This window comes from Myotis myotis, unplaced genomic scaffold, assembly GCF_014108235.1.
Source record: "Myotis myotis isolate mMyoMyo1 unplaced genomic scaffold, mMyoMyo1.p scaffold_m19_p_20, whole genome shotgun sequence".
Classification (NCBI taxonomy): domain Eukaryota; kingdom Metazoa; phylum Chordata; class Mammalia; order Chiroptera; family Vespertilionidae; genus Myotis; species Myotis myotis.
The window spans coordinates 12,269,029-12,290,593 of record NW_023416325.1 but is presented as its reverse complement, the minus strand read 5'-3'; the positions used below and the strand labels follow the sequence as shown (position 1 = coordinate 12,290,593).

General features: G+C 61.7%; 1 protein-coding gene across 7 annotated transcripts; it reads right to left on the bottom strand.

Moving 5' to 3' along the window:
• Nucleotides 1-708: 708 nt before the first annotated feature.
• Nucleotides 709-20,715, bottom strand: ARVCF (ARVCF delta catenin family member). Of its 7 annotated transcripts, none has more exons than XM_036353189.1 (18): nt 20,494-20,715; nt 12,186-12,344; nt 11,470-11,996; nt 9,959-10,458; nt 9,220-9,403; nt 8,267-8,384; nt 7,709-7,880; nt 7,100-7,117; nt 5,977-6,048; nt 5,004-5,131; nt 4,485-4,635; nt 4,039-4,237; nt 3,852-3,963; nt 3,659-3,749; nt 3,238-3,291; nt 2,806-2,891; nt 2,098-2,217; nt 709-1,629 (listed from the first exon to the last, which is right to left on the bottom strand). In XM_036353189.1, exons 1-17 carry the CDS (start codon nt 20,701-20,703, stop codon nt 2,110-2,112), a joined length of 2,889 nt encoding a protein of 962 aa, XP_036209082.1. In that variant the 5' UTR covers nt 20,704-20,715; the 3' UTR covers nt 709-1,629; nt 2,098-2,109. The 7 variants fall into 7 exon arrangements, with proteins under 7 accessions (XP_036209082.1, XP_036209078.1, XP_036209079.1 ...); XM_036353185.1 differs by lacking the exon at nt 20,494-20,715 and adding an exon at nt 17,199-17,336 and having other exon boundaries at nt 9,220-9,451; XM_036353186.1 differs by lacking the exon at nt 20,494-20,715 and adding an exon at nt 17,199-17,336.
• Nucleotides 20,716-21,565: the final 850 nt, after the last annotated feature.

Here is a 21,565-nt window from a genome sequence, read left to right as displayed (position 1 = left end):
CCAATGTTGCCCATGCGCCCGGGGGCTCCCAGCACTGCTCCTCCGGTGGCCAGGCCAGGAGCCTGTCACAGCCCCACCTGGACAGCTGCAGTCTGGGCTCAGCCCCCGCTGCAGGCTGTGTCACCTGGGAAACCAGAACAGGGCAGCTGGCCACCCTTCATCTCTGGCCAAGCAGGTGTTGGGGAATGGAGGCCTCAGCCTGCAGCAGAGCCAGGCATGGCCTCCAGCACCTGGTCCCTCGGGGCCCCTGGTGGCACTAAGTGTAAGCACCTCCCCCGGCCCACTTAGCCTTGTGTATGGAAGAGACAACAGGCTCAGACCAGGCTGCACAGCTGGTGAGCAATGAGGTAGAGTTGATCTGTAGCCACTAAACCCACAGCTGCCTCCAGCCCCGGCCCTGTCCCTCCAATCCCAACCCCCAGACGGCTTGGACCTCTGGTCAACTCAGGGGAGCATCCTGTCCTGGATGAGCCCCTCTGCCCAGGACACCACACTGGGGCTCAGGGCCCAGCCAACCACCAGGAGCAAGCGCACCCCTCTCTGTATGTAGCAAGGGGATCGCAGAGAATGTGTGTGGGAACCACCCAGGGGCCTGAGAGCTGAGAATCCTCTGGACCCCTGGGGCCACCCTCCCCCCCCAAACTCCCCACCTCGCAAACAGGAGCAATCAGCTTGTGGCGAGAGATCTGAGCCATGAAAGAAGTTCCTTGGTCGCTTTTTTTAATTTTTAAATTTTCTTACAAAAATTTACGTGTTTACCAATACAGTCTTATTTTGGTTTTGTTTTCAATGCTTTTTGTCAGTGTTTTTCTTCTGTTTTGAAGTCACAAACAGCAGGCACTGAACAGCAGTCCCCCACTGCTGCGGAGGGTCAGTCCGGGTGGGGTCAGGCCCCGGGCTCTGGCAGACGGTGCAGAGGCTGCGCCCGGGCCAGTGTACCTAGGGAGGCTCCCACTGCACTGGGGTTCCACGCATCCACGGGGAGGGGGGGGCTAGAACAGCCTGACCCCCATCTCGTTGTCTCCAATCCTCTCTGTGGGGTCAGCCCCCCTAGAGCAGCCCAGTGGCTGGCCTGTAGGGGTGGGGGGGAGCAGGAGTGGAAACCCAGGGGATCCCCTCCACCCTTCAGAGTCAAACTCCTGAGCCCCCCTCCCTGCCCAGCTGCCTGTTCCCAGGGCCAGCTGCCCAGCTCTTCTGGGGCAACTACACTCTCCTCCTATTCTTCTGACCCCAAAGCAAAGCCAGGCCAGGCCCCCTCTCCTGCTGCCTCCCTGGACCCTGCCCTGCAGCCCCCCTCAGCCTTCTCTCGCACTTGCACACAGCACCATGCACACAGCACCATGCACACAGCACCGTGCACACAGCACCATGCACACAGCACCATGCACACAGCACCATGCACACAGCACCATGTCAGTAAACAGCTAACTCTGCCTAGGGAGTTAGGGAGGGAGCGAGGGGGTGGGAAGGGAGGCGTGTCGACAAAGTCCAGCCTTGGCTCCCGCGCAGACTGCCGACCCCTGCCGCCAGGGGGCTCCAAAGCTCCGAGGCTGGGTCTGTGCAGGCTGGCCCTGGAGTTCCCTTCTTCCCATGATCAGATTCCTAAGAATGAAAAGCTGGACCCAGGCCCTGAGGAGGGAGAGGGAAAGGCTGAGCAGGGTCCCAGGCCCTGAGGAGGGAGAGGGAAAGGCTGAGCAGGGTGGCAGGGTGGCAGGGTGGCAGGGTGGCAGGGGAGGGCTGCCTCCTCAGACTAGGCAGATGGAGGTGTATACAAAGGCAGCAGCTGTGGGACGACCCTGAGGGTCTCACCACCAGGGCCAATCCCAACATGCTGTTCTTCAGAGGCCATGAACTTGGGGTGTTTCAAGGTGTAGGGGGGGCCATCCCTGCTCTGGTTCCATCTCCTCAGGGCCCTGACTTGGCTTGTCCTTCCCTAAGATGGGCATTCAGGCGGCTGGGCTCGAGGTGGTGGAGCGGGGAGGGGTCCCACCAGGGAGCGCGCAGGGAGGACAGAGCATGCGGCCAGCAGAGATGAAAAAAACCCCCCGCCCAGAGAACGGGAAACGGCTGGACAAATAACCAGAGGAGAGAACGTACCAGGCATGCAAGCTAGACCCAGGAGTCAACGGGCTGAGGCTTGGTGTCCCCCACAGCGTCCACCAGCCTGACCGCGGGCCTGCTGGGCCCCGGAGGAGGAGCCTTCCTGCTGGGGTCAGGCTGCAGCAGATGGGCGAGGGCAGGAGGGTGTTAGAGGCAGAACACAGTAGGTTAGTCAGAGCTGATTCTGGGCGCTGGTCTGGTCCGAGGGGCAGGGCCCATGCTGGTGCACAGGAGGGGAGGGCCGAAGGGGCGGGGAGCCAGGCTAATGTGGCTCACACAGGTGCAGAGTGATGAGTGGATGCACGAGGCCTGTGCCCAAAGCCAGGGGATTGGCAAAGAGCAGGGGGCAGGTGCTGCCCTGGAAGTGGGAACACGATGGGCCCTTGCCCACACACATACATGCAGAGTAGGGGGTAGACACACTTGCTCAGACTCCTGGGGTCCTGTGCACTGTGCCAGGCTGTGCCCCCTGTCATGTGCCCCCTCCCTCTCTGAGTGTGAGCTTCGAACCAGCTGCACCCACAGACTGACTCTGATGTGAGGTTCCCAAGGTGGAGGAGCCACTCCCTGGGCCCAATCTCCCAGCCCAGCTGCCCTACAGGTGAGCCCCACCCCAGGTGGATGCCAGGCCCCATCTCGCCTGAGCCCCTCTCCAGGCAACCACTACTCATGCTGCCTCCCTGGGCACCTGCCACAGCCACTCACTTTCAACGGCTCCTTCTCAGAGGTCTCCCCTGCAGGGGCACTGCCTCGAGCCCTCCACTCTCTCTGGCCCATCGTGGAGTATCCGTCTGTGGGGGCACAGGGGGGTCCTGAGGGGAAGGCCCCACGGAGCAGATCTCCCTCTGGCTGGGACAGGGTGCATCTGGAGAGGGCACCAGCTTCCCTGCCCCAGCACCGTCCTGGAGGCCTAGGACAGGTCTTCCCATAGCTCCTCCTCCCGGCTCTCACCATCCCCTGCCTCAACCGCTCAGGCCTTGCAGCGGCTCACTGCTTCCCCTTGGCAGCTCAGGACCCCCACCCCCACCCCCCGTGCGCATGCATACACACACACACACACACACACACAGCATAACCACCTGGCCCACGCCCCCTCCTCCCCACACAGGAAGCACGCAGCACTGCCCCTGCACTCACCTGGGCCAAGGGCCTCCATGGGGATCACATCCCGGCTGCCTGGCTTCTCACCATCTAAAAGGCACAAGCAAGGGGCTGGCTGGCTGCAAGCAGCAGTGGGGGGGCCACGGCAGATACACCCATGGCTGGGCTGGTCTCAGAGACCCTGGGTACCCTTCATCACTAACATCTTTGCACCCTTTTGCTGGGTCACTGCCCATTGCCAACCTCTTCCCACAACTTGGCACCAGTGTGAGTACCGTGGTGGAGAGGATGTAAAAGGCTGCAAACAGGGAAAGGGGCCACCCTGAGGCCATTTTCCTGTAAGCCGGCCCACCTCCCTCCTCCACGCCTCACCAGCCTTGTCACTATCAATGCACCGTGTGGAGAGGCTACCCCACCTCAGGGATGGGTTCCCACACCCCAACCCGCCCGTCCTCACCCAGGCTCTTGTCCACCAGCGGCAGTGTGCTGTCATCAAACCCTCCGGGACTCAGTGCTCCCTTGGGCCCCTTGGCATTAGCAGCAGCTGACTGGAGGGGAGAGAGCAAAACAGACAGGGGTGGGGGTCAGGGGCACTCCGGCGGGGGACCCAGCCTGGCAATGTGAGAAAGGAAAGGCTGTGCAGGCTGCACCTGGAAGCGTGCCTTGGTCCAGCCATCCCTCTGCAGGGCGCCACGCAGCTCCTTGTAGCTCCACACAGTCTGCAGCACGTGGGACGCAGCCTTCGCCTCTCGCACCGATTGGCTGTGGCCGGGCCCAGGACGGGGTCAATGTCCGTTCCCACCCCCGGACCGCCCTCCCCCGTCCCCACCCGCGTACCTGGAGGCACCAAGGGCCACCAGCGCCGGCACGCCGCGGGCCTGCAGCAGCGAGCGTGCATTGTCCAGGCTATCGGACACGATCTCGTGGATGGTGTTGAGCACGGCCACCACAGTGTCCTCCTCCAAGCGGGCCCCGGGTCGCGCTGGAGCCTGTGCATTGCGCACGTTCCGCACCAGCTCGGCCATGGCGTAGCTCCCTGAGGGGCAGGGTCGGGTGTTAGGACACGCCTCTGCCCACCCGTGGGGAGAAGCGGGGTTCAGGAGAGAGGAGCCCACAGTTCCCAGTGCACAGGGGGCTAGGCTCAGACAGCTTGAAGAAGACTGGCGCTCCAGTGCCTGGGACAGAGTGATGGGGCCCAGGCCAGGCCCCTGCAGCAGGGGGCCTTTGGCCCCTACGTTAGGACCCCGAGGGCCGTCCACCCAGCTCCCATCCAGTGTCCTCACCGATGAGGTCCTTGTTGCGTCGGTCCAGCGAAAGGTTCCGCAAGGCAATGGCGACGGCGCGCACCACCTTGTCCGTCTCGGACTGCAACAGCTCCACCAGAACGGGCAGGCCGCGCTCCTTGCGCACGGTGGCGCGAATGTAGGTGGCCCACTGTGGCAGCAGAGGAGGCGGAGCACGCTCAGCACCCGGAGCAGCACCTCACTCAGGATGGACTCTCCCACCTGAGCCCTGACCACTCCTTCAGCAGGACTGTGCTCCTGACAAAGCCTTACACCAGCAGCTCAATTCTGCCTCCACCAGACGCCTCCACACCCCACCACCCAGGGCACAACTCTCCCTTCACCAGACGCCTCCACACCCCTCCACCCAGGGCACACTGCTTACAGCCCTAGCGCCCAGAACCCCTGGTCTTGGGGAGGCTCCTCCCCTCCCCCTGCCTGGCCAAAGGCAGGAGTAGGCACCAACACAGGCACGGGGATTCCTTCTCTGGCCCCTCCCTGCCAGACATGGCCTCTCACCATCCAGTTGCCAGCACTGAGGTTCTGTAGGGCACCAGCCGCGGCCTCCAGGGTGTTGAAGTTCCGGCTCTCCGTGAGGAGTGAGAGGTAGAGACGCACCACCTCGGGCTGGTACAGCAACTCAAAGCCTGGGCACAGAGCACCAGCTGCCTACGGTCGCCCAGACCGCCCACATCACCGCCTCTCCCTCCTCCTCCTCTCAGGGCAAGGCTGAGCTGGGACCCAGGGATGGGTGTGGTGCAGTCAGGAAGTGTTTAACAATGTTATGGCTACCCCAGAGAAATAGCAGGCCCACCTCACAGAGGAATCGAGAGGCTCAGGGAGGCCTACCAGTGGAGAGAAGGTGGCAACCAGGGCCTCTCCCCTAGCAACAGGACTCAAACTCCCTAGCAACAAAACCCATCCTCCCAGTAGCTAACAGGGGCTGTGCAACTGGAGGGTGAGGCCTAGCGACAAGACCCCCCCTCCCCTAGCAACAGGGCCCAGCTCCCGTATATAACTGAGGCTCCATTACCAGGGTCATGCCCTTAGCAGCAGGGCCCATCCCTCCAAGAGGTCCAGGCCTGGCAGCAGCACTCGCCACAGTGTTTCAGAGATGAGGGGCTGAGCAGTTGCCAAGGCTACTGTACCCACACCAGGGCTTCTGCCTGTTCCTGGACATTACCTCCCTGTCCCCTGTCCTCTCACCCCCTTCTAGCCCTCATGTCCTATGCTCCCTCCACCCCAGCCTAGCTGGGCTTCCAATTCCCCAAACACGTGGCCCCCTGAGGTGTTGGCTCGGGCTGATTCCTCAGCCTGTGGTGTCCCCCCCAGATCTCCTGTGGCTGGTCCCTTCCATTCTGCTTGGGAGCATCTGGGCTTGCAGGGTGGGCTGTGTCCATATTGGATCCGCAAGGCCCTTCAGGCCTCCTTAGTGGCACAAAGCTTTACTACTGGACAGTCCCGAGCCTGGACTCCACCTCCACCCACTCACCTTTGGCAGCCTCCGTTCTCTTAGGCAGGTCCAACGTGTCAAAGTTTCGGTCCATGTCACCATCCTTCCTCCCTGGAACAGAAGAACAGTGGGAGGTGAGGTGGACCCCGTGGGGGGAAGGTGTGTGTCACGAGGGCCAGGCACAGCACTTTTCTGCCTAGAGCCCAGAAAGCGCCCCCACGTCCAGGACGAGGCACCAAGAGGCCAGGGGGGGCAGTGTTAGCAGCAGGGCCTAGGGATGTCCCAGCCAGGACTCAGCTCCCACCAGGTGCTGGGAGCTGCATTGCAGACCTGTCCAGTGGCCTCCTTGTGGCTGCCAGGTGTGTGCACTGAGGGATTCAGTGGCTGGGTGGTGGGTAGGTGCACACAGGGAAGCCGAGGCCTGGCAGGGACAGGACATGCCTGGCTACACAAGGCAGGGCTGGGGCCAATGAGTCCTACCCAGGGGGAAACTTGCCCGTCTGGGGCCTAGACCCGGTCCCAGGCTCTGTTGGCCAGGAAAACCCTGCTCATAGGCCAAGCCCCTGCAGCAGCTCCACTTAACACCTGTCAGCCTCAACCTGTACACCTCTGGGTGCATCGCCACCTCCTGGCCATCATCCCCACCTCAGATGAAGGAGTTTCTCCTTTGGAAAGCAGCAGAGTTGAGTTTAAGCAGTCACCAACCTCTCGGACCTCAGGGACCACCAGTGGTCTGCAGACCACCGGTTGGCAACCGCTGGTTTAGATGACCTGGGACCCCCACCATCCCTGGCCTTCTGGGGCCTTTATGTGGTCCCTGTGTGAGCCACACATGCCCCATTCCACTGGAGAGACACCCCCAGGCCTTAAGGACATCAGCTCTGCCCCGCTCCTAGCTCCAGGCCCAGCCCTGCCTGGGGAGCAAAGTCTGAGGTTACAGAGGGACAGCCCCTTAGCCTCCAAATCAGTGCACGGCTGACATTCCTGCCGTTGTCATGGAGATGGCTGCCCAGAGAAGGGACTGGGGGTGGGGCAGGACCTTGAGGCTGGAAAGCCCTGCAGTAAAGAAGACCACTGCCTGAGCAGTAAGGGGAGGGGCCTATGCCTCCTTGGTGCCCGCTGCACCCGCCAGGCCTGCATGGCAGGACAAACAGGGACTCACCTTGATGGAACCAGTCCTCTGGGCGGCCGGAGGAAGCACAGGAGAAAGGAGATGAGCCTGAGCGGGCAGCACCCCCCACCCTGTGCCCTCCCAGGAAGCCTCGACTTCCCACTGCACACCCTGGGTTAAACAGGTGGCATGTGGAATCTCACTCCAATTACTCTTGGGGGTTGAGTGCCCACAAGTAGGACAGCAAAGGGGTCAGCAAAGGCCCACACAGGTGGGACAGGTGAAGGTGATCCACAGATTCCAGCAGCTGCCGGGGTGATGTTGGAGCCTGCACCCTGAAGGTGGAGTGGGGTGCTGCCCCCAGGATTTCTCAGGGTCTTCAGGTAGGTGCTCTATCAATGCCAGAAGATGGCATCATCTTCTGCGCTTTCCAAACTTGGGCCCATAGAACCCTCCCTAGAGCTAAGGGACTAGGCCCACCACATAGTGCAGAGGGGTGAAGGCTGGGCCTGTTGGATGGGTATCCCAGGGTGGCCCACCCACCTTGGCTCCCTGCTTTCCCACTTCCCATGAATGCCATGGGTATAGAGAGCCTCAGCCTGTGTGTGTGGCAGGAGGGGGGGTTCTAAAGTGGTACCCCACCCAGTCCCATCCACACACCTTTGGTCTTCTTGCCACCAAAGCAGCCAGCATCATCCCGCCTCCGGTGCTGGGAGCCCACAGTACTGCCCAGGGGCCCAGGTTCGGCCTCCTGGTACCTGTCGGCCCCGGGCACCTCCTTGTGCACATGGTACGACAGGTTCCGCATGATGCATACGCAGTTCTCCACCGACTGTGGGAGAAGAGAGCTGATGGGGTACGGCCGGGTGGATATGGGGGATGCTAAGCCTCTGAGAGGGCTGAGGGTGTAGCCATGGAGGCCTGAGGCAGGGGGCCCACACGGGCAAGAACCCTCAGGCAGGGGCCAAGAGAGGAAAAGGGTGGAGCACCTACTTCCTGTAGGACCTCATCTGGGCTTTGGGGCAGGCCCACTGCACAATATGGTCACTACGGGGTGGCCTGTCCTGCCCCAGACGTGCGGGCCTGTTCCCTCTGTGCCGCCCATATGCTTCAAGCCCCCTGGGCCCCGTTTCTGGTCCATCTCCCTGACCCTTTGTGGGAGGCTGAGTCTGCCCCTGACTGGGACCTGCTGGGACCACCGTGTCTCACCCCGCCCACCTTGTTGTCTGTGTCCTTCCTGCCCACGGCTGACTGAAGGGCGTGCAGGAGCGCGTCCACCAGCCCTTCACATTCCCGAAGTCGCCGCCGGGCCTCTGCGCCATCTGAGCTCACGTTCCTAGGTAGCCAAGAGCAAGCTCCGTGACCCCTGACTCCCACCGGGACTGCCCCGGCCCCCACCTGGCCTTGGGGGCTTGTTTCCATCTACAAAATGGACACTAACACTGCCCTGTTGAGGTGATCGGCAGCTGACACCAGCCTGCGGCAGTGAAGGGGGTGAGGCTGGCCTTCCTTCGGGGAGGGAGCCCTAACCTGGCATCTCCATGGCGGGGGTGGGGGAGAAGCTTTCCTGACTGGGAAGGGACAGAGGTGGGTCCAGAAGCCTGAATCTGTGCACAGACCATTCTGGCTTCCCCCTGCCCCAATGGCAGCTCTACTATTCCTAAGGTCGGGATCCTATAGGATGGGGCCCTATCTTGATAAACAGTCAGGACTGTGGGGACACTGGACTGCCTGTGGGGTCTCTGCAGGCCCTCCTGTTATGGGGGAGAGGTCACAGGAGATAGGATGAGGCCTCTGAGGCAGACTGAAGAGGAGGGTCCTGGCTCCCCATTCCCTGGGTGTCATGATGATGGAAGAGTGGGTCGAAGCTGGGCATGAATAGGGCCATGGGGTACCGCACAACAGGGTGGCAGACTTTGTCCAGAGGCAGCCCTTGGGCGTAAGTATAAGCCCATGAGGCCCCATTCTTGGGACTGGGACAGGAACTGTGACAGGGCTGATCCCTAAGACTCGGGCAGCTAGTTGTCTTCCAGGTTATCTGGGACGGGAGGACATGTCTCTCCCAGGATAGCTGTTTGCATGCAGGTTTTGGTGCCCGGCTCCTGCCTCCTTGACCAGGAACAGCCCAGGGCGGCTGCTCAGGGGGTGCCTGAGCCCGGCCCCACCCCCACCTCAAGCAGCCTGATGTGTTCTTGAAGACAGTCGTCCACTCGGCATCCCGTGGCTTGGAGTCCTCATTGGGCTCTCGCTCCCAGCCCGAATGGGGCACAATGACCTCGTGGGTCAGTGTCTGTAGGCCATGGTCAATGATGACCATCTTCAGGGGCTCGTAGGATGACAGGTTCCAGAGTGTGCCTGTGGGGCACCATTGACCAGCCAGTGCTGACCATGGGCACTGCCTCCCTGCCTCCCATGTGACTGCTCAGGACCTGCCGCACCGTCCATCATGCCCCAGCTCAGGCCAGAAGGTAGGAAGTGACAAAAGCTGTTACAGGCTCTGGATGCTCCTCCTGGCTGGGGCATATGGCACCTACCACTGGCTCCCACTGAGGAGGGGGTGAGGGCCCAAGGGGCTAGGACAAGAGCAAGGAGCCTGGGGCTGGATACAGCAGGTGCTTTCTCTTCCCCACCCCTTCCCAGCCACATGGGTGGGTAGGCCTATGACTGGGGCCACAATGAAAGGTGGTCATGTGACCCTGCCATTGGGAGTAGGACCGGTGGGGAGGGGCCCCGTGCCAGCCCCACCAGTGGCAGCAAAGTCAGAGGTAAAGATCGGGGACCTTTCATGGCATCTAAGCCTGACACCTGCCCCCAGCAGTTGGGACTCCTGACTAAATGGGGTGCTTTCCCGGGCCAAGCCTCACTCTCGTCTCTTCCCAGGGGATGCAGGGCCGGCCAGGTGCCACTCACCTGTGACGAGCTCTCGGACCTCATTGTCCCGGGCGGCCCGCAGCAGGCGCACCAGGGCGGGCACGCCGCCACAGTCCCGGATGGCGGCCTTGTTGTCAGTGTCTCGGCCATAGGAGAGGTTGCGCAGTGCCCCACAGGCCCGGCGCCGCACCTCTGCCCTTGGGTGGTCCAGCAGAGCCACGAGCAGGGGCAGCCCCCGCAGCTGCCTCACACGCCGCTTGACACCCTCGTTCTCAAAGCACAGGTGCTGCAGGTAGGCAGCTGCGTTGGCCTTCACGGGGTCCACGGGGTGCCGCAGCATGGCCAGTACCTCGGGCAGCTCAGGGTCCCGCCAGCGTGGCTCTTTACGGGCGCTGTCGACAGAGGGCGAGCGCCGCACCATCCGGTCCAGGCTGCCCAGGCTGCCCCGTTCTGGCTGGGCCAGGGGTGCTGCTGTGGCTGGGAATGGGGGCCTCTCCTCCATCAGCTCACCGCCGTCATCGGCCGCGTCCTCATAGGCCCTGTGCAAACGAACAGGGCACGCGAACACGTTGTCAGCGGCTGCCCGCCCTACCCCTGAGCTGCCGCAACAGACCTCCAGGGAAACGTGAACCCACTGAGGGTGGGACTGGGCCTGAAGTGTTGGTACTTGGCCCCAAGCACTGCATGGGTGTTGAGAGTCATATTCCAGCCCAGCAAGAACCGACTCAGAACCAACGACAGAATCAACCCCAGCCAATGGTCATCAGGGCTGCATCCCTCCCAGATAGGGCTCACTCACTCCCATCACCAGGCAGTATCCCCTGATTCTGAGTTAAATGCCTTTCTAGGAAATATCTGCCCATGCCTGGGAAGTCCCACCTTCCCATGAGGCCCGTCTCTGCCTGGTGCCAGGATGTGGGGGGAGGTGATCTTTGTATATGGCCATCCTGGTGGGCCCATCTAAGGGGCATACGGACTACCAGTCCCCCAGGGCACAGATGTCCTTGTGGGTTTTTACCATCAAACCCACTTCCCAGGAGAGGGACTAAGGTTAGGAGGAGCCAGGTGTCTTGCCCATCGTCATGCAACATACTCCAGACCCAGGTTGTGGTCATGTTCCCATTCTACAGATAGAGAAGCTGAGGGCAGAGGGAACAGATCCAGAGGTTATGCTGAGGTCTGGAGGGAGGTGGGGCTCTAGGGTTCCAGTTGCATCTGTACATGAGGCCTGGGGAGAGGCTGAGACTTCAAGCTTAGAGAAACACCCCGAGCCTCTTGGGTTCCTGTCTTCAGGGTCACCTGCCTAGAGCAGGGGCACTATGACTACCTTCTTTCATGCCCAGACCTGCAGGGAGGGCACCCAGTGCAACTTCCACCATCCCAGAGCCTATCCTTGCTGCTGTCCTTGAGAAGCATGGAGGCCAACTCAAACTGACGTGTGCGTGACTAACTCATTTAGCCCGGGCAGCTAGACTACCTGTGGGGTACTCTCTGGAGGGCGAGTGGAAGGCAGACTCCCTGTTGGTGGTGGCAGGGCACAGGGTGCTCACCTAGTGCGAAGGCCCCGCCCACAATCAGGCCGCCTCCTCGTAGCCGTGCCATAGTCAGCCTCCAGCTCGGGGCCACCCCCATCATCGGCAGCCAGGCTGCGTGTGTCGTCTTCCAAGCCATATGGCTCTGCCTGGAAGCGCTCGGGCTGGGAGCGACCGGCTGGCGGCACAGGCTCTGGGCCCTCGGTGAAGGCTTCACGGCGGCCAGGCAGCGTGAAGCAGCCATCACCGGGGCCGGGGCCAAGAGGGCCACCACGTGGGGGCCGCACACCCAGCCCCCGGGACAGGCTGCCATAGCTGGGGATGTCCCGGGGCTCGGGGCTGTCAGGAAAGCTACTCCCGCTGCTGAGGTAGGTGCGAGAGAGCGTGGCCGCCGGGCCACCCCCACGCAGCAGGAAGTGCCGGTCCAGGGTGCCATCACCGAAGTGTCCTAGCGGGGGGCCACCATCCAGGAGGGGGAGGCCGTCTGGGCCCATGGGCACCTGGCGCACGGTTCGTGTAGTCACTGTCTTGACCATCTTGGTGACCTGGTGAGTAAGTAGGTAGCCAATGGGCTGGGCAGCCTGAGAGGCCCAGACACTGCCCACAGGGCCAGAGTGGCCTCAGTCTTCCACCCGAACAAGTGGCCTCTAGGAAGCTGGGGCATGCGCCTACTCTACACACAGGACAACTGCGGCTCCACAGCCCACTTGCCAAGCACCTGGGCCCAGCCATACCTTGGTCTCCGTGCGCCGCGTAGTGCCATCTTCTGACATGACGATGGACACGTGGGAGGTGGGGGTGCCGGGGTCCTCCTCCACCGTCACGGTCTCCTCCAGCACGTCCGGCGCCTCTGGCATTGTGGCCAGTGAGACCTGGCTGCCCGGGCTCTGCTCCTGGGTGAGGGGTGTGGGTGTCGGTGGGAGGACCCAAGGCTCACCCTGCCCTAGAGTGCAGGTAGGTGCTGGCCTGGATGCGAGGAATGCCTTCATCCCCGCCCTAGGAACCCACTGACCGAAGGGCCTGTTTCAGCCCCAGTGGTGAGAACAGCACGTACCTGCCTCTGAACGCTGAGGGGCTGACCTTGCCCTGTTGCCCCATCCCAAGGGGGGGCCCCCAGAGGCTGGCCCCCATTCCAGGGCCTCCTGGGGCTGAGCTGGCAGAAAAGGTCCCGTGTCTTAGCAGTGAGGCCTAACAGCAGCAGGCTCCTGGGGGCCCAAGGCTAGGCAGGACCCACTGGATGTCCTCCAGGTGTCCTGGGCCACCTCCCTGCCCCACCTCACAAATGCTGAGTACAGAGGCCTTAAGGCGGCAGTTTCAGTAGCGTTCACCAACTCGCTGTGGCCACACCGAGGCTCCCCTGTCCCTAAGGCCAGCCAGACACCCTCGCAGACCAGAAATACCCAGCTCCCAGAATGCCCTGTGCACTCGGAGGACCAAAATATCCTCACACTCCTTCCGGCCCAGACACTCTTAGGGTGTTGAGTGGGCAAGGCCTAGTCCTACCATCACTAAGACCCTGAGAGCCCAGAGACTGGGTTCAGGCCAAGGAGTGGGTTCAGGCCAAGGGGGCCCGGCTTGTCCTTGACAAGAACACCAGTGTCACCTCCCTGTTCACCACCCCAGATCTCCCCAACCTTGGCCCTCTGCTCCTGAACACCTGCTCATTCTCAACCTGCTCCCCCCCACCCCCAACCTCTCCCCGCCATCATCCCTGCAGGGGACGACCATGGTGGAATTCCAGGCAAGATGGCTCTGGACAGAGGCTCTTCAAAGGCCCTGTCCCCTCTGGCCAATGGGGAAACTGAGGCTCAAAGAGGACAGACCAGCCCATAGCAGAACTGGCTAGTCCCCTGCTGTGCTGTGTGGCACAGGGACCAAGATCTACCCCTGAGTCTCTGACCATATGAATTCCACACACAGCACCGTCTCAGGATCAGCACCTGGCCATGGTGGGCAGGGGCTGAAATCCAAGCCACAGGGGGTGGGTAATGGGGAGCACATTCCTGGACAGCCAGGGCCAGCAGAAGCACAGGCTCTGCTCTGCAGCCCAGGCCCCATGCTTTACAGGATGGGTCCCCAGCCTGGGCCCCAGGCCCCTAAGACCTGCACAGGCATGGAGCTGAGGCCCAGGGAAGACCAGCAGCTCCCATCTGCGTCTGTCTGGCATCTGAGCCCTACTCAGCTCCTGTCCCTGAGTCTTGCTCGGAGTTATGCAGGGAAAGGCAGTCAGGGGTGCCTTCAGGGTGTGACATTTTCCCAGGTCGGGGTCCTGTCCTGAAGGAATGCTTGAGCCCCCCAACTGCTTGTAGCATTGAGGTTCTGGGTCCCTGTAACTTCTTCAGGGGTCCAGAGAAGGGCCTAAACTATCATGATAGGACAGGTGCATCCCTCAGGCTCTGGTGACATAGGAAGAGGCACAGAATGTAGCCCAAGCAGGAGAAAACATGTGATTTTATAAAAGGGAAACTGAGTCCTGACAAAGGGGAAAAGCTCTACCCAGAACTTCACAAACTGCTAATGGGGGGATTTCAGGCATCCTTATAGAAGACGATTTTGCACAGAAGGCAATTTTGCAAAGCCTTTTAGCCACACCTCACCCCTTGTGGGCCACAGCCTTGACTATCACTTTCTCAGTCTTGGGATGCAGGGGGAGTGCCTACTGGAGACCTGGCCAGGAAGGAGGAACACTGTCCCCTGGGAAAGAGAGGTAAACTGAGGCCCAGAGTAGGGACATGCTGATGGGTTGCCAGGCAGGGTGGCCTGAGCGCTTCTTGGAGGGCACTGGGGAGCCAGGACAGTTCTGAAACAGGAGAAGGTTTAGGAATGGCCTGTCACTGCTGGGGCTTTGGGTGCCCCATCTGTATTTAGCAAGTACAGGAACAGATGTGTGGCAGGGACTGAATTCTCTCTGCTGGGTTCCCAAGGGCCAGGCACGGAGGGGCCTCGGGTCTGGCTGGCCCTGGTGGTTGCAAGTATCAGGGCGGGGCAAGAAGCAAGACTGACATGAGGGATGAGGACTGTTGCCCAGGACACAACACTGCCAGTGGGATATGGCCCCTCAGTAAATTTGCATACATTTGCATACATTATCACTTTCATAGAAGAGCCTCTACTCCCTGGCTGGGATTGGGAGAAGCACATTTCAGATCTCAATACTACTCTGTGGTCTAGCTTATTCTTTTCATTCCGACCTGTAGTGAGGTTCTGACACAGTGAAGTCAGGAGGGTGAGGAGATGGGGTGTCCAGGAGAGCCAGGGCCCTCCAACAGGGCCTGACAATCCTGCAGCACCACCCATCTACACCCAGTCCAGGCAGCCCTGTACGATCCTGAGACACCAAGAGCCCCTGCTGGCAAATGACCTCAGGGAGCTAAAAACAGGCGATGACTTCACCCAGGCAGGCAGGCAGGCAGGAGCCTGAGTCAGCCGGAGATCATGGAAAGGCCTGGCCCCCATTACCTATGCCTGGGCACATGCATGCAGACAGGGACCTAGTCACACATGTGCATGTACCTGATCCCTCTGAAAGGGACACACGTGTGCACGAGAACCAGCCTGGCCCATAGGCCTGAGTAAGTCAGTGTGTGTGCTCTAACAGCACTCAGTGGGCAGTGCCCACCATCAGCAGAGGTGTGCACACATCCCCATCCCCTCCTGTCTTCCACCATGGGCCAGACTCCCTCAACCAGCATCCAGGCATCCACTATAGGAGTCTCAGAGCTGGAAGCAGATGGGGAAACTGAGGCCTAGGGTAGGGAGAAGCCTAAGGTCTACCCGTGGCTTGGGACTGTGCAACATCTTTGGGTTGGGGACCTGAGATCATGGGCCAATGACCAGCACACAGTTGGTGCTCAACAGAGGCAGCTGACCAGTGGGCCTGGATCCTTGGCTAGTCTTGAGGCCCTGCTCTAGGGCCACATGTACCACCCATGTCCACCTACCCAGGCCAGCCCATGGGTCCATGGCCCATGAGCTCTGGCCCAGAGAGGGGCCATTGCCCAAACCTGGGGTTTCCCATGAGCTCCCTTGAACTTATGGGGAAGGGGCTGGCCCAGGTCTCCAAGTGGGGGCTGGAGTTCCCCAGAAAGGTAATGCTCACAAGAGGATGCCTAGAGGCACAGAGCTGAGCACAGCATCTGGGCCCTGGGCCTGTTCACACAGAAACAGGAAGGACCCGTGCTGTCAAGGCTGTGGGACAGGCGGAGATAGTGTCAGTCCACCTTTGTGGTCAGATGTGGGACAATGCAGAGGGGTCACTACCTGGGCAAAAGTTCACAATAGCCTCTGGGGTGCATTGGGAATGGCTGAGGGAGGGGACAGAGGAAACAAGCCAGGTTGTAATGGGGGTGGGGGGGTGGGGGGCAGGCTGGACTGGGGTCCCAGAGGCATGGATCTACCTGCACCACCTGCACTTGTCAGATGAGCACCCGTGGTCTGTTTCATGAATAATGAACCAAGGGGCAGGTGTACCACTCTGTCCACGGATTCCCACACCTGCCTCCCATACCCCCCCAGGGCCAGGCCCCCAGAGGGTGTAAGATGGATGCTGCTGAATGAACAGAGGGGTAGAGGAGTGACAGCCCCCTCCCACCAGCAGGGCCATCCCAGCTGGACTCAATGATAAGCCAGGCTGGCCTCTCTCATCAGGGAGCAAACCCTTAGCCACCACAGACACTCTCTCCCTTGGTGCCCATGGCCTCTGCCCAGCCCTGGCGGACTGGAGGTCAGTCCTCCACAGCAGCAGTCCTCCTGCCTGGGCACAGCCTCACTCTGACTGGCAGAGAGGCCAAGAGGTAGTGGGTGCCCAGCAGGCTGGGGGAGCAGGATTGTGGGGCACAGAAAGCAGAGCTGCTGGCTGTCACTCATCCCAACTTCCCCAAACCCAGCCCACATCCATTGGCCACACTGTGGCCCAAATTCCCCAGCTCCTCCCATGACCACCTCATCTCTGGGGTAGTCAGTGGCCAGACCCTGGGGACCACATCAGGGATCCACAGGAGGCCAAGACTGGCTGGCTGTCCCCGGAGGCAGCTCTGTGGGAGACAGCACAAGGGGTCCCTGCGGTTGTCCTCCACCCAGCCTGCTTCTGGACCTATTACTGGACCCCGCCCACTCTGGGCAAGAGTGCCGGCTGCACACGGGCCTCCCCCAGCCCCGGCGCTGGAAGGCAGACAGCCCCGGTTTTCCTCGGAGACCCCACCCGCCTCTGCACGTGGGCAGGGCCGTCCCCACCCCTCCCCTCACGTGCGCTGCCGCCGCAGACAGGGCTTCCCTTAAATCTCCCTCTGGAATCTCCTTCGCAGCTCCCCGGAGCCTGAACCCGCGCTGGGGCGACGGAGGGGAAGGGAGGAGAGGAGGGAACAGGAGGCCTGGCTGGGCTTCCCCCTCCGGACTCGGCATCCCTCTTGCACAGGAGCTGCTCCCGAAGCCTTCGCCCTCCGCCCCTGTCGTCGGCACCTGTCCTGGGCGCTGGCCCGGGGTGCACCCCCCGAGTCCCGGCCCCGCTCCCCGCTCAGGGTCGCACCGCCCGGGCTCCCCCGACCCCGCCCGGCCCCCGGAGACCCCGCGCCAGGCAGAGCCACCGCAGGCGCGCCCACTCCGCCGCCCCGCCCGGGCCAGATGCGCCGGCCCGGAGCACAGACAATAGCCGCCTCCGGCCGCCGGCTTCGAGAGACAAAAGCGGGTCCTCCCGGGAAGGCCGGCGCCCCGCCCTCCGCCGCTGGTCCCGGGACCAAGTTCCCTCCAACCTGTCTGAGTTCGGCCGGCATTGGGCCGGCTCGGGAGGCGCGGACCGGAGGTGGGGCAGCAGCGGCTGGTCCGGGCTCGGCTCCGAAGCCTCGGTCGCTGGTGCTCGGGCTCCGCGGACTCGCTCCCCGCGGGGGCGGACCTGGCGGCGGTCACGGCGAGCAGCCAATCGGGCGGGGCCGCGCCCAGGCGGGGCGGGGCGGGGACCGGTGGGCGGGGCCTGGAGGGGCGGAGCTCTGCCGCCTGGGCGAGGCAGGGGCGGGGGGGGGGGGGGGGGTTGGAGGCGGTGTCCCCTGCAGCGGGTCTGGCCTCCTCATCCCTCCCCCGTACCCCACTTCCCCGCGAAGGTGATCTTTTTCCTGCCCCGAGATGAGCCCAGTCCCTCTTCCCGGGCTTAGGTCTGTCCCCATTAAAAAGCTCACACGTCCCCCCCTGTAGAGTTGAGGAAACAGTTCTGGCAGTGCAGGGTCCAGTGGCTATGGACAGAGGGCAAGGCCACTCTCACCTGCAGGACTGCTCATCCTGACTGCGACTCGGTTTCCCCTAGCCGTGAAATGCGGGCCGATAAGACAGTAGTTCCTAACCTGACAGTGCTGCAGCGGTCTCTCAGACCCCGCTCCAGGCCAACTGCCCATCCCCAAAAGGCCTCCCCCCAAGTAAGTGTCCCCACAGAGCTCAACCGAGACCTGGCAAAGGGACCTGCATTGACCCACTTTGTCTTGGGTTTTCTCCCTCAAGGCCCAGGTCCGGATCTCTCCACCCTCTAAGGAGGGGCAACTGTTGGGTGACCCTGGGTGAAAGCTTTTGAGGCTGAGTTGCCTCAGACCCTCTCCCCTCCATGTATTTGATCTACTGGGAAGTGGTGGTGGTGGGAGGGGGGGGCGTTCAGAGTTGTGGGTTAATCAGGATACACCCCCCCCCCCCTCCCAGAAGCCTGGTGAGAAGGTGCAGCCACACCCTGGGGAGTCTGGCTCTGTTGGAAAGAAATGTAGACAAGAGAAGGGCTGGGCTGGGCTGGGCCACCTCTTGGGTCCTTTCCCACAAAAACAAGCCAGTGGCTCTTGCATTATAATCAAGGTAACCTAACTAGGCTCTGGGAGGCACAGAGCTGGGCCAGCCCAGGGAGAGTCAGTGTGTCAGAAAAGAGAGGAGGCCGGGCCTCCTGTCTCCTACCTGTTTTTCCACAGGCACCACTTAGAGCCACCACAGGGCCTCTTGTCTTCCACAACATGCCATGTGCATAGACCATGCAGCCAGCATGCGCGAGCACTCTGGGTGTCCACTGCCTGTCCCTCTGAGCCTCAGTTTTACCACTGGCACAGGGGTGAGTTGACCTGACCACTGGCCCCTATATCATCAATCCATGGCAGCCCTAGGTGGAGCAGAAGCAAGAGGGCTGGGGCAGAAGCAGGAGGATGGACCACTGCCCTAAGGTCACTTGGCCTGGATGCTTACCCCAGCCTGAAGCTGGGTAGGTCCCGAGTGATGACCATTCCCCCTCCACCCCCCTACACACACACACACACACACACACACACACACACACACACACACTGGTGAGGGCCAGCCCTGCTCCAGCCAGGTGTCTGGAGGAGGGGACTCTTCCTGCTGGAGGATGAAGGGCAGGCAACCAGGACTGTGACACAGTCTAGGGGTGGGGGTAGCCCCTGGCCTCTCAGCCCCCTGGCCCAGCTACCTGCTCCCAAGCTATGCAGAGCCCAGCTCTGACCCTGAGGACCAGCTCCTGGTAGCTCTGTGGCTCAGCAGGTAGGTCACTAGGCCCCCCTCATGCTGAGATGGATCTGGAAAGCAGGTTTGGCATTGAGGTTGCTAGGACTGGACAGCCAGATGTGGTCCCACCTCCCCCAGCAGCCCCCTTAGCCCTGCCAGTCTAGCCACCGCCCTGGGAACACACTCTCTCCCATCTCAGCCTGAGAAAACCATATCCTCCCAAGAGAGAAAAAATTGAGGGCAGGCTAGGGAGGGGTGGTGGGCAGAGAGGGATAGTGGCCTGAGGTCTCCCCTGCACTGCCCTCAGGAAGCCAGGGCAGCTCCAGGCCATGGGAACATCTTCCCTCTTCCCTCGGGGGCATCAACCCTTGTCGGTGCCCTCTGGGCTGAAGGCCCAAGCCTTTTCCGGCCTGGGAGGGCTGGATAGAGCTCCTGGCGCCTGAGGAGCAGCCTTGGGGTCATTGGCTGTTGCTATCCCCGTGAGGCCCAGCTAGGCTGTTCTGCCCCTCCTTGAGTTTGGGGGTACAGGCTTCACCTTTGGAGGACTCAGCAGGACCAGATAAGGGAGGCTGTGCATGTGCTTGGGGAAACATCAGGAGGTGCTCCGGCTACCAAGTTGAGGAGAGCAACCCTACTGTCCTGCCCAGGAAACGGATGAGCCCACGGGGAGGGCCTCCAGGGTCACTGCGAGGAACCCAGGGGAACACTCAGGCCTCTGCCCCCCCCCCCCGAGGCCACTGAGCCTGGTGGTGAGGAGGGGGCACATCGGGAGGCCTGCAGGGTGGGATCCCCACACAGGGACCCTACTCCCAGCTCTCCCTAAGTTCACAGGATAGCTCCACCCTGCCTGTCCCCCACCCCATGCCTCAGTTAATAATGGGAACCAAAATAATCTTGCCAAACTCCAGGACTCCCACATTTCTTTGTCCTGCCCCTACCATCCAGTGAGCAAGGTGCTTTGTTAACTAGTCTGCAGGTTAGGCACTGGGGCACAGTGGGTGGCGGGAAGAGTCCAGGAGGCCTGACTCCTAACCATGAATCTCTAATGGCAGAGTTATCAGGGTCTGGCCACAAGGCAGACAGGGTTCCATACCTCCTGGGGGCTGATCAGGGGCCAGTGGAGACACTGAACCCCCAGGTTATCCTCTGGGCGGCAGGCAGAGCCCAAGGCCTTGCTGGAGCCTTCCCCTGGGGCTGACCCACTGATGCATGCTATGAAGAACACCATGGCAGGGAGACTCCAGGGCTGGCAAAACCCTCCGTGTCCCCATGCTGACCACTGGGGTGCCCAGAATAGAGCCTGTTCAGCTGCCTGGGCTCTGGGGGCTCACTCAAGTGGAGGGTGCTGTTCTGAGGGTCAGGTTGTGTCCTGCCCATTTATCGCATGGTGCCCTGCACACCCACCTGGGAGTTCTAGTCCCTTGGGAATCCCACTTTTCTCCTCTCCCCCAGAGACCCCAGGAGGTCTTGCAATAAGCCAATGCATGCTGGCATGCGGCCCACCAGGAACCCTTGATTGTTTTCCCACTTGACCATTTTATCCTTCCTGAGTCACTGGGCTGTTACCTGCAAGACCAGCTGTTGCCAGGCCATCGGCAGGGGTTGCCCACTGCCCACGCCACCACTGCCCACACCAGGCTGCTGGGCACGCTCCAGCTGCAAGGCAACATGGCGCCGCTCCTGCTCTAGTGCCCGTGTCAGCCGCTCAAAGCGAGCCTCCTGCTCCTTCACCGAGGCCAGGATGCTGGCAGCCGAGTGCACGTTGCAGTCCTCCATGACCAGGACGCCTGCTGGCTGCAGGCAAAGCAGAGCAAGGTCAAGGTAGGGCCGAGGCAGAGGGCACCATGGGCCCCCTGCCTGCCCCACTCACAAATCACACAACTCACTCCCACGCTGGAGCATCCAGCCCTCAAGAGAGAAGCCACATTGATTAAATTCTAAATTAAAAGCCATGAATCTGAGGCTGGCCGGAAGCAGCCGGCTCCTTCCCAGTGGGGTGTGGGGCTCTGCTCCCTGGCAGGAACAGCAGAACCATGGACTATGGGGGTCCTAGAGCCCACTGGGAAGGAAGGGCCAGAAGAGCTTGGTGTGACCAGCACTCAGACCTCCCAGGCCCTCTGCTGCCCACAGCACATGCCAACTCACCCCATCTTATGGGGCCAGCCTAGGCTCTTCTCATGAGGTGAATGCTGGGGCCCAGAGAGGTTGGGGGACCTGTCCATAGCCACACAGCTGGTGTGGCAGAGCCAATGGACCAGTGAGCAGGACATCAGGTGTCACTCCCCAGCCACCAGGTGCTCGCGGGACACCTAGGCAGGCACAGGGGTGACACTGGCCTTCAGACCAGCGGTCTGGCCTCCAGTCACAGCTACACTGGATGGAACAGGGTGATGTCTACCCACACGGCCGAGTGAAGGCCGAGCACAGACAGTGTGGTTGTGATTCTGTGCCTGAAAGTGGCCCATGAATACTGGATCCGGAGAAGGTTGAGGGTAGGGGGCCCAGGCTACCCAGGCCCAGTGTGCCAGGAGAGCCAGGCCTGCCTGGGTCCGGGTCCAGTGCTTCCCCTGCAGGTCCCAGGGAATGGGGAGAGAGTGGCAGAGCTTGGCAGCTGCAATCACAAGCCAGCGCTGTTCCT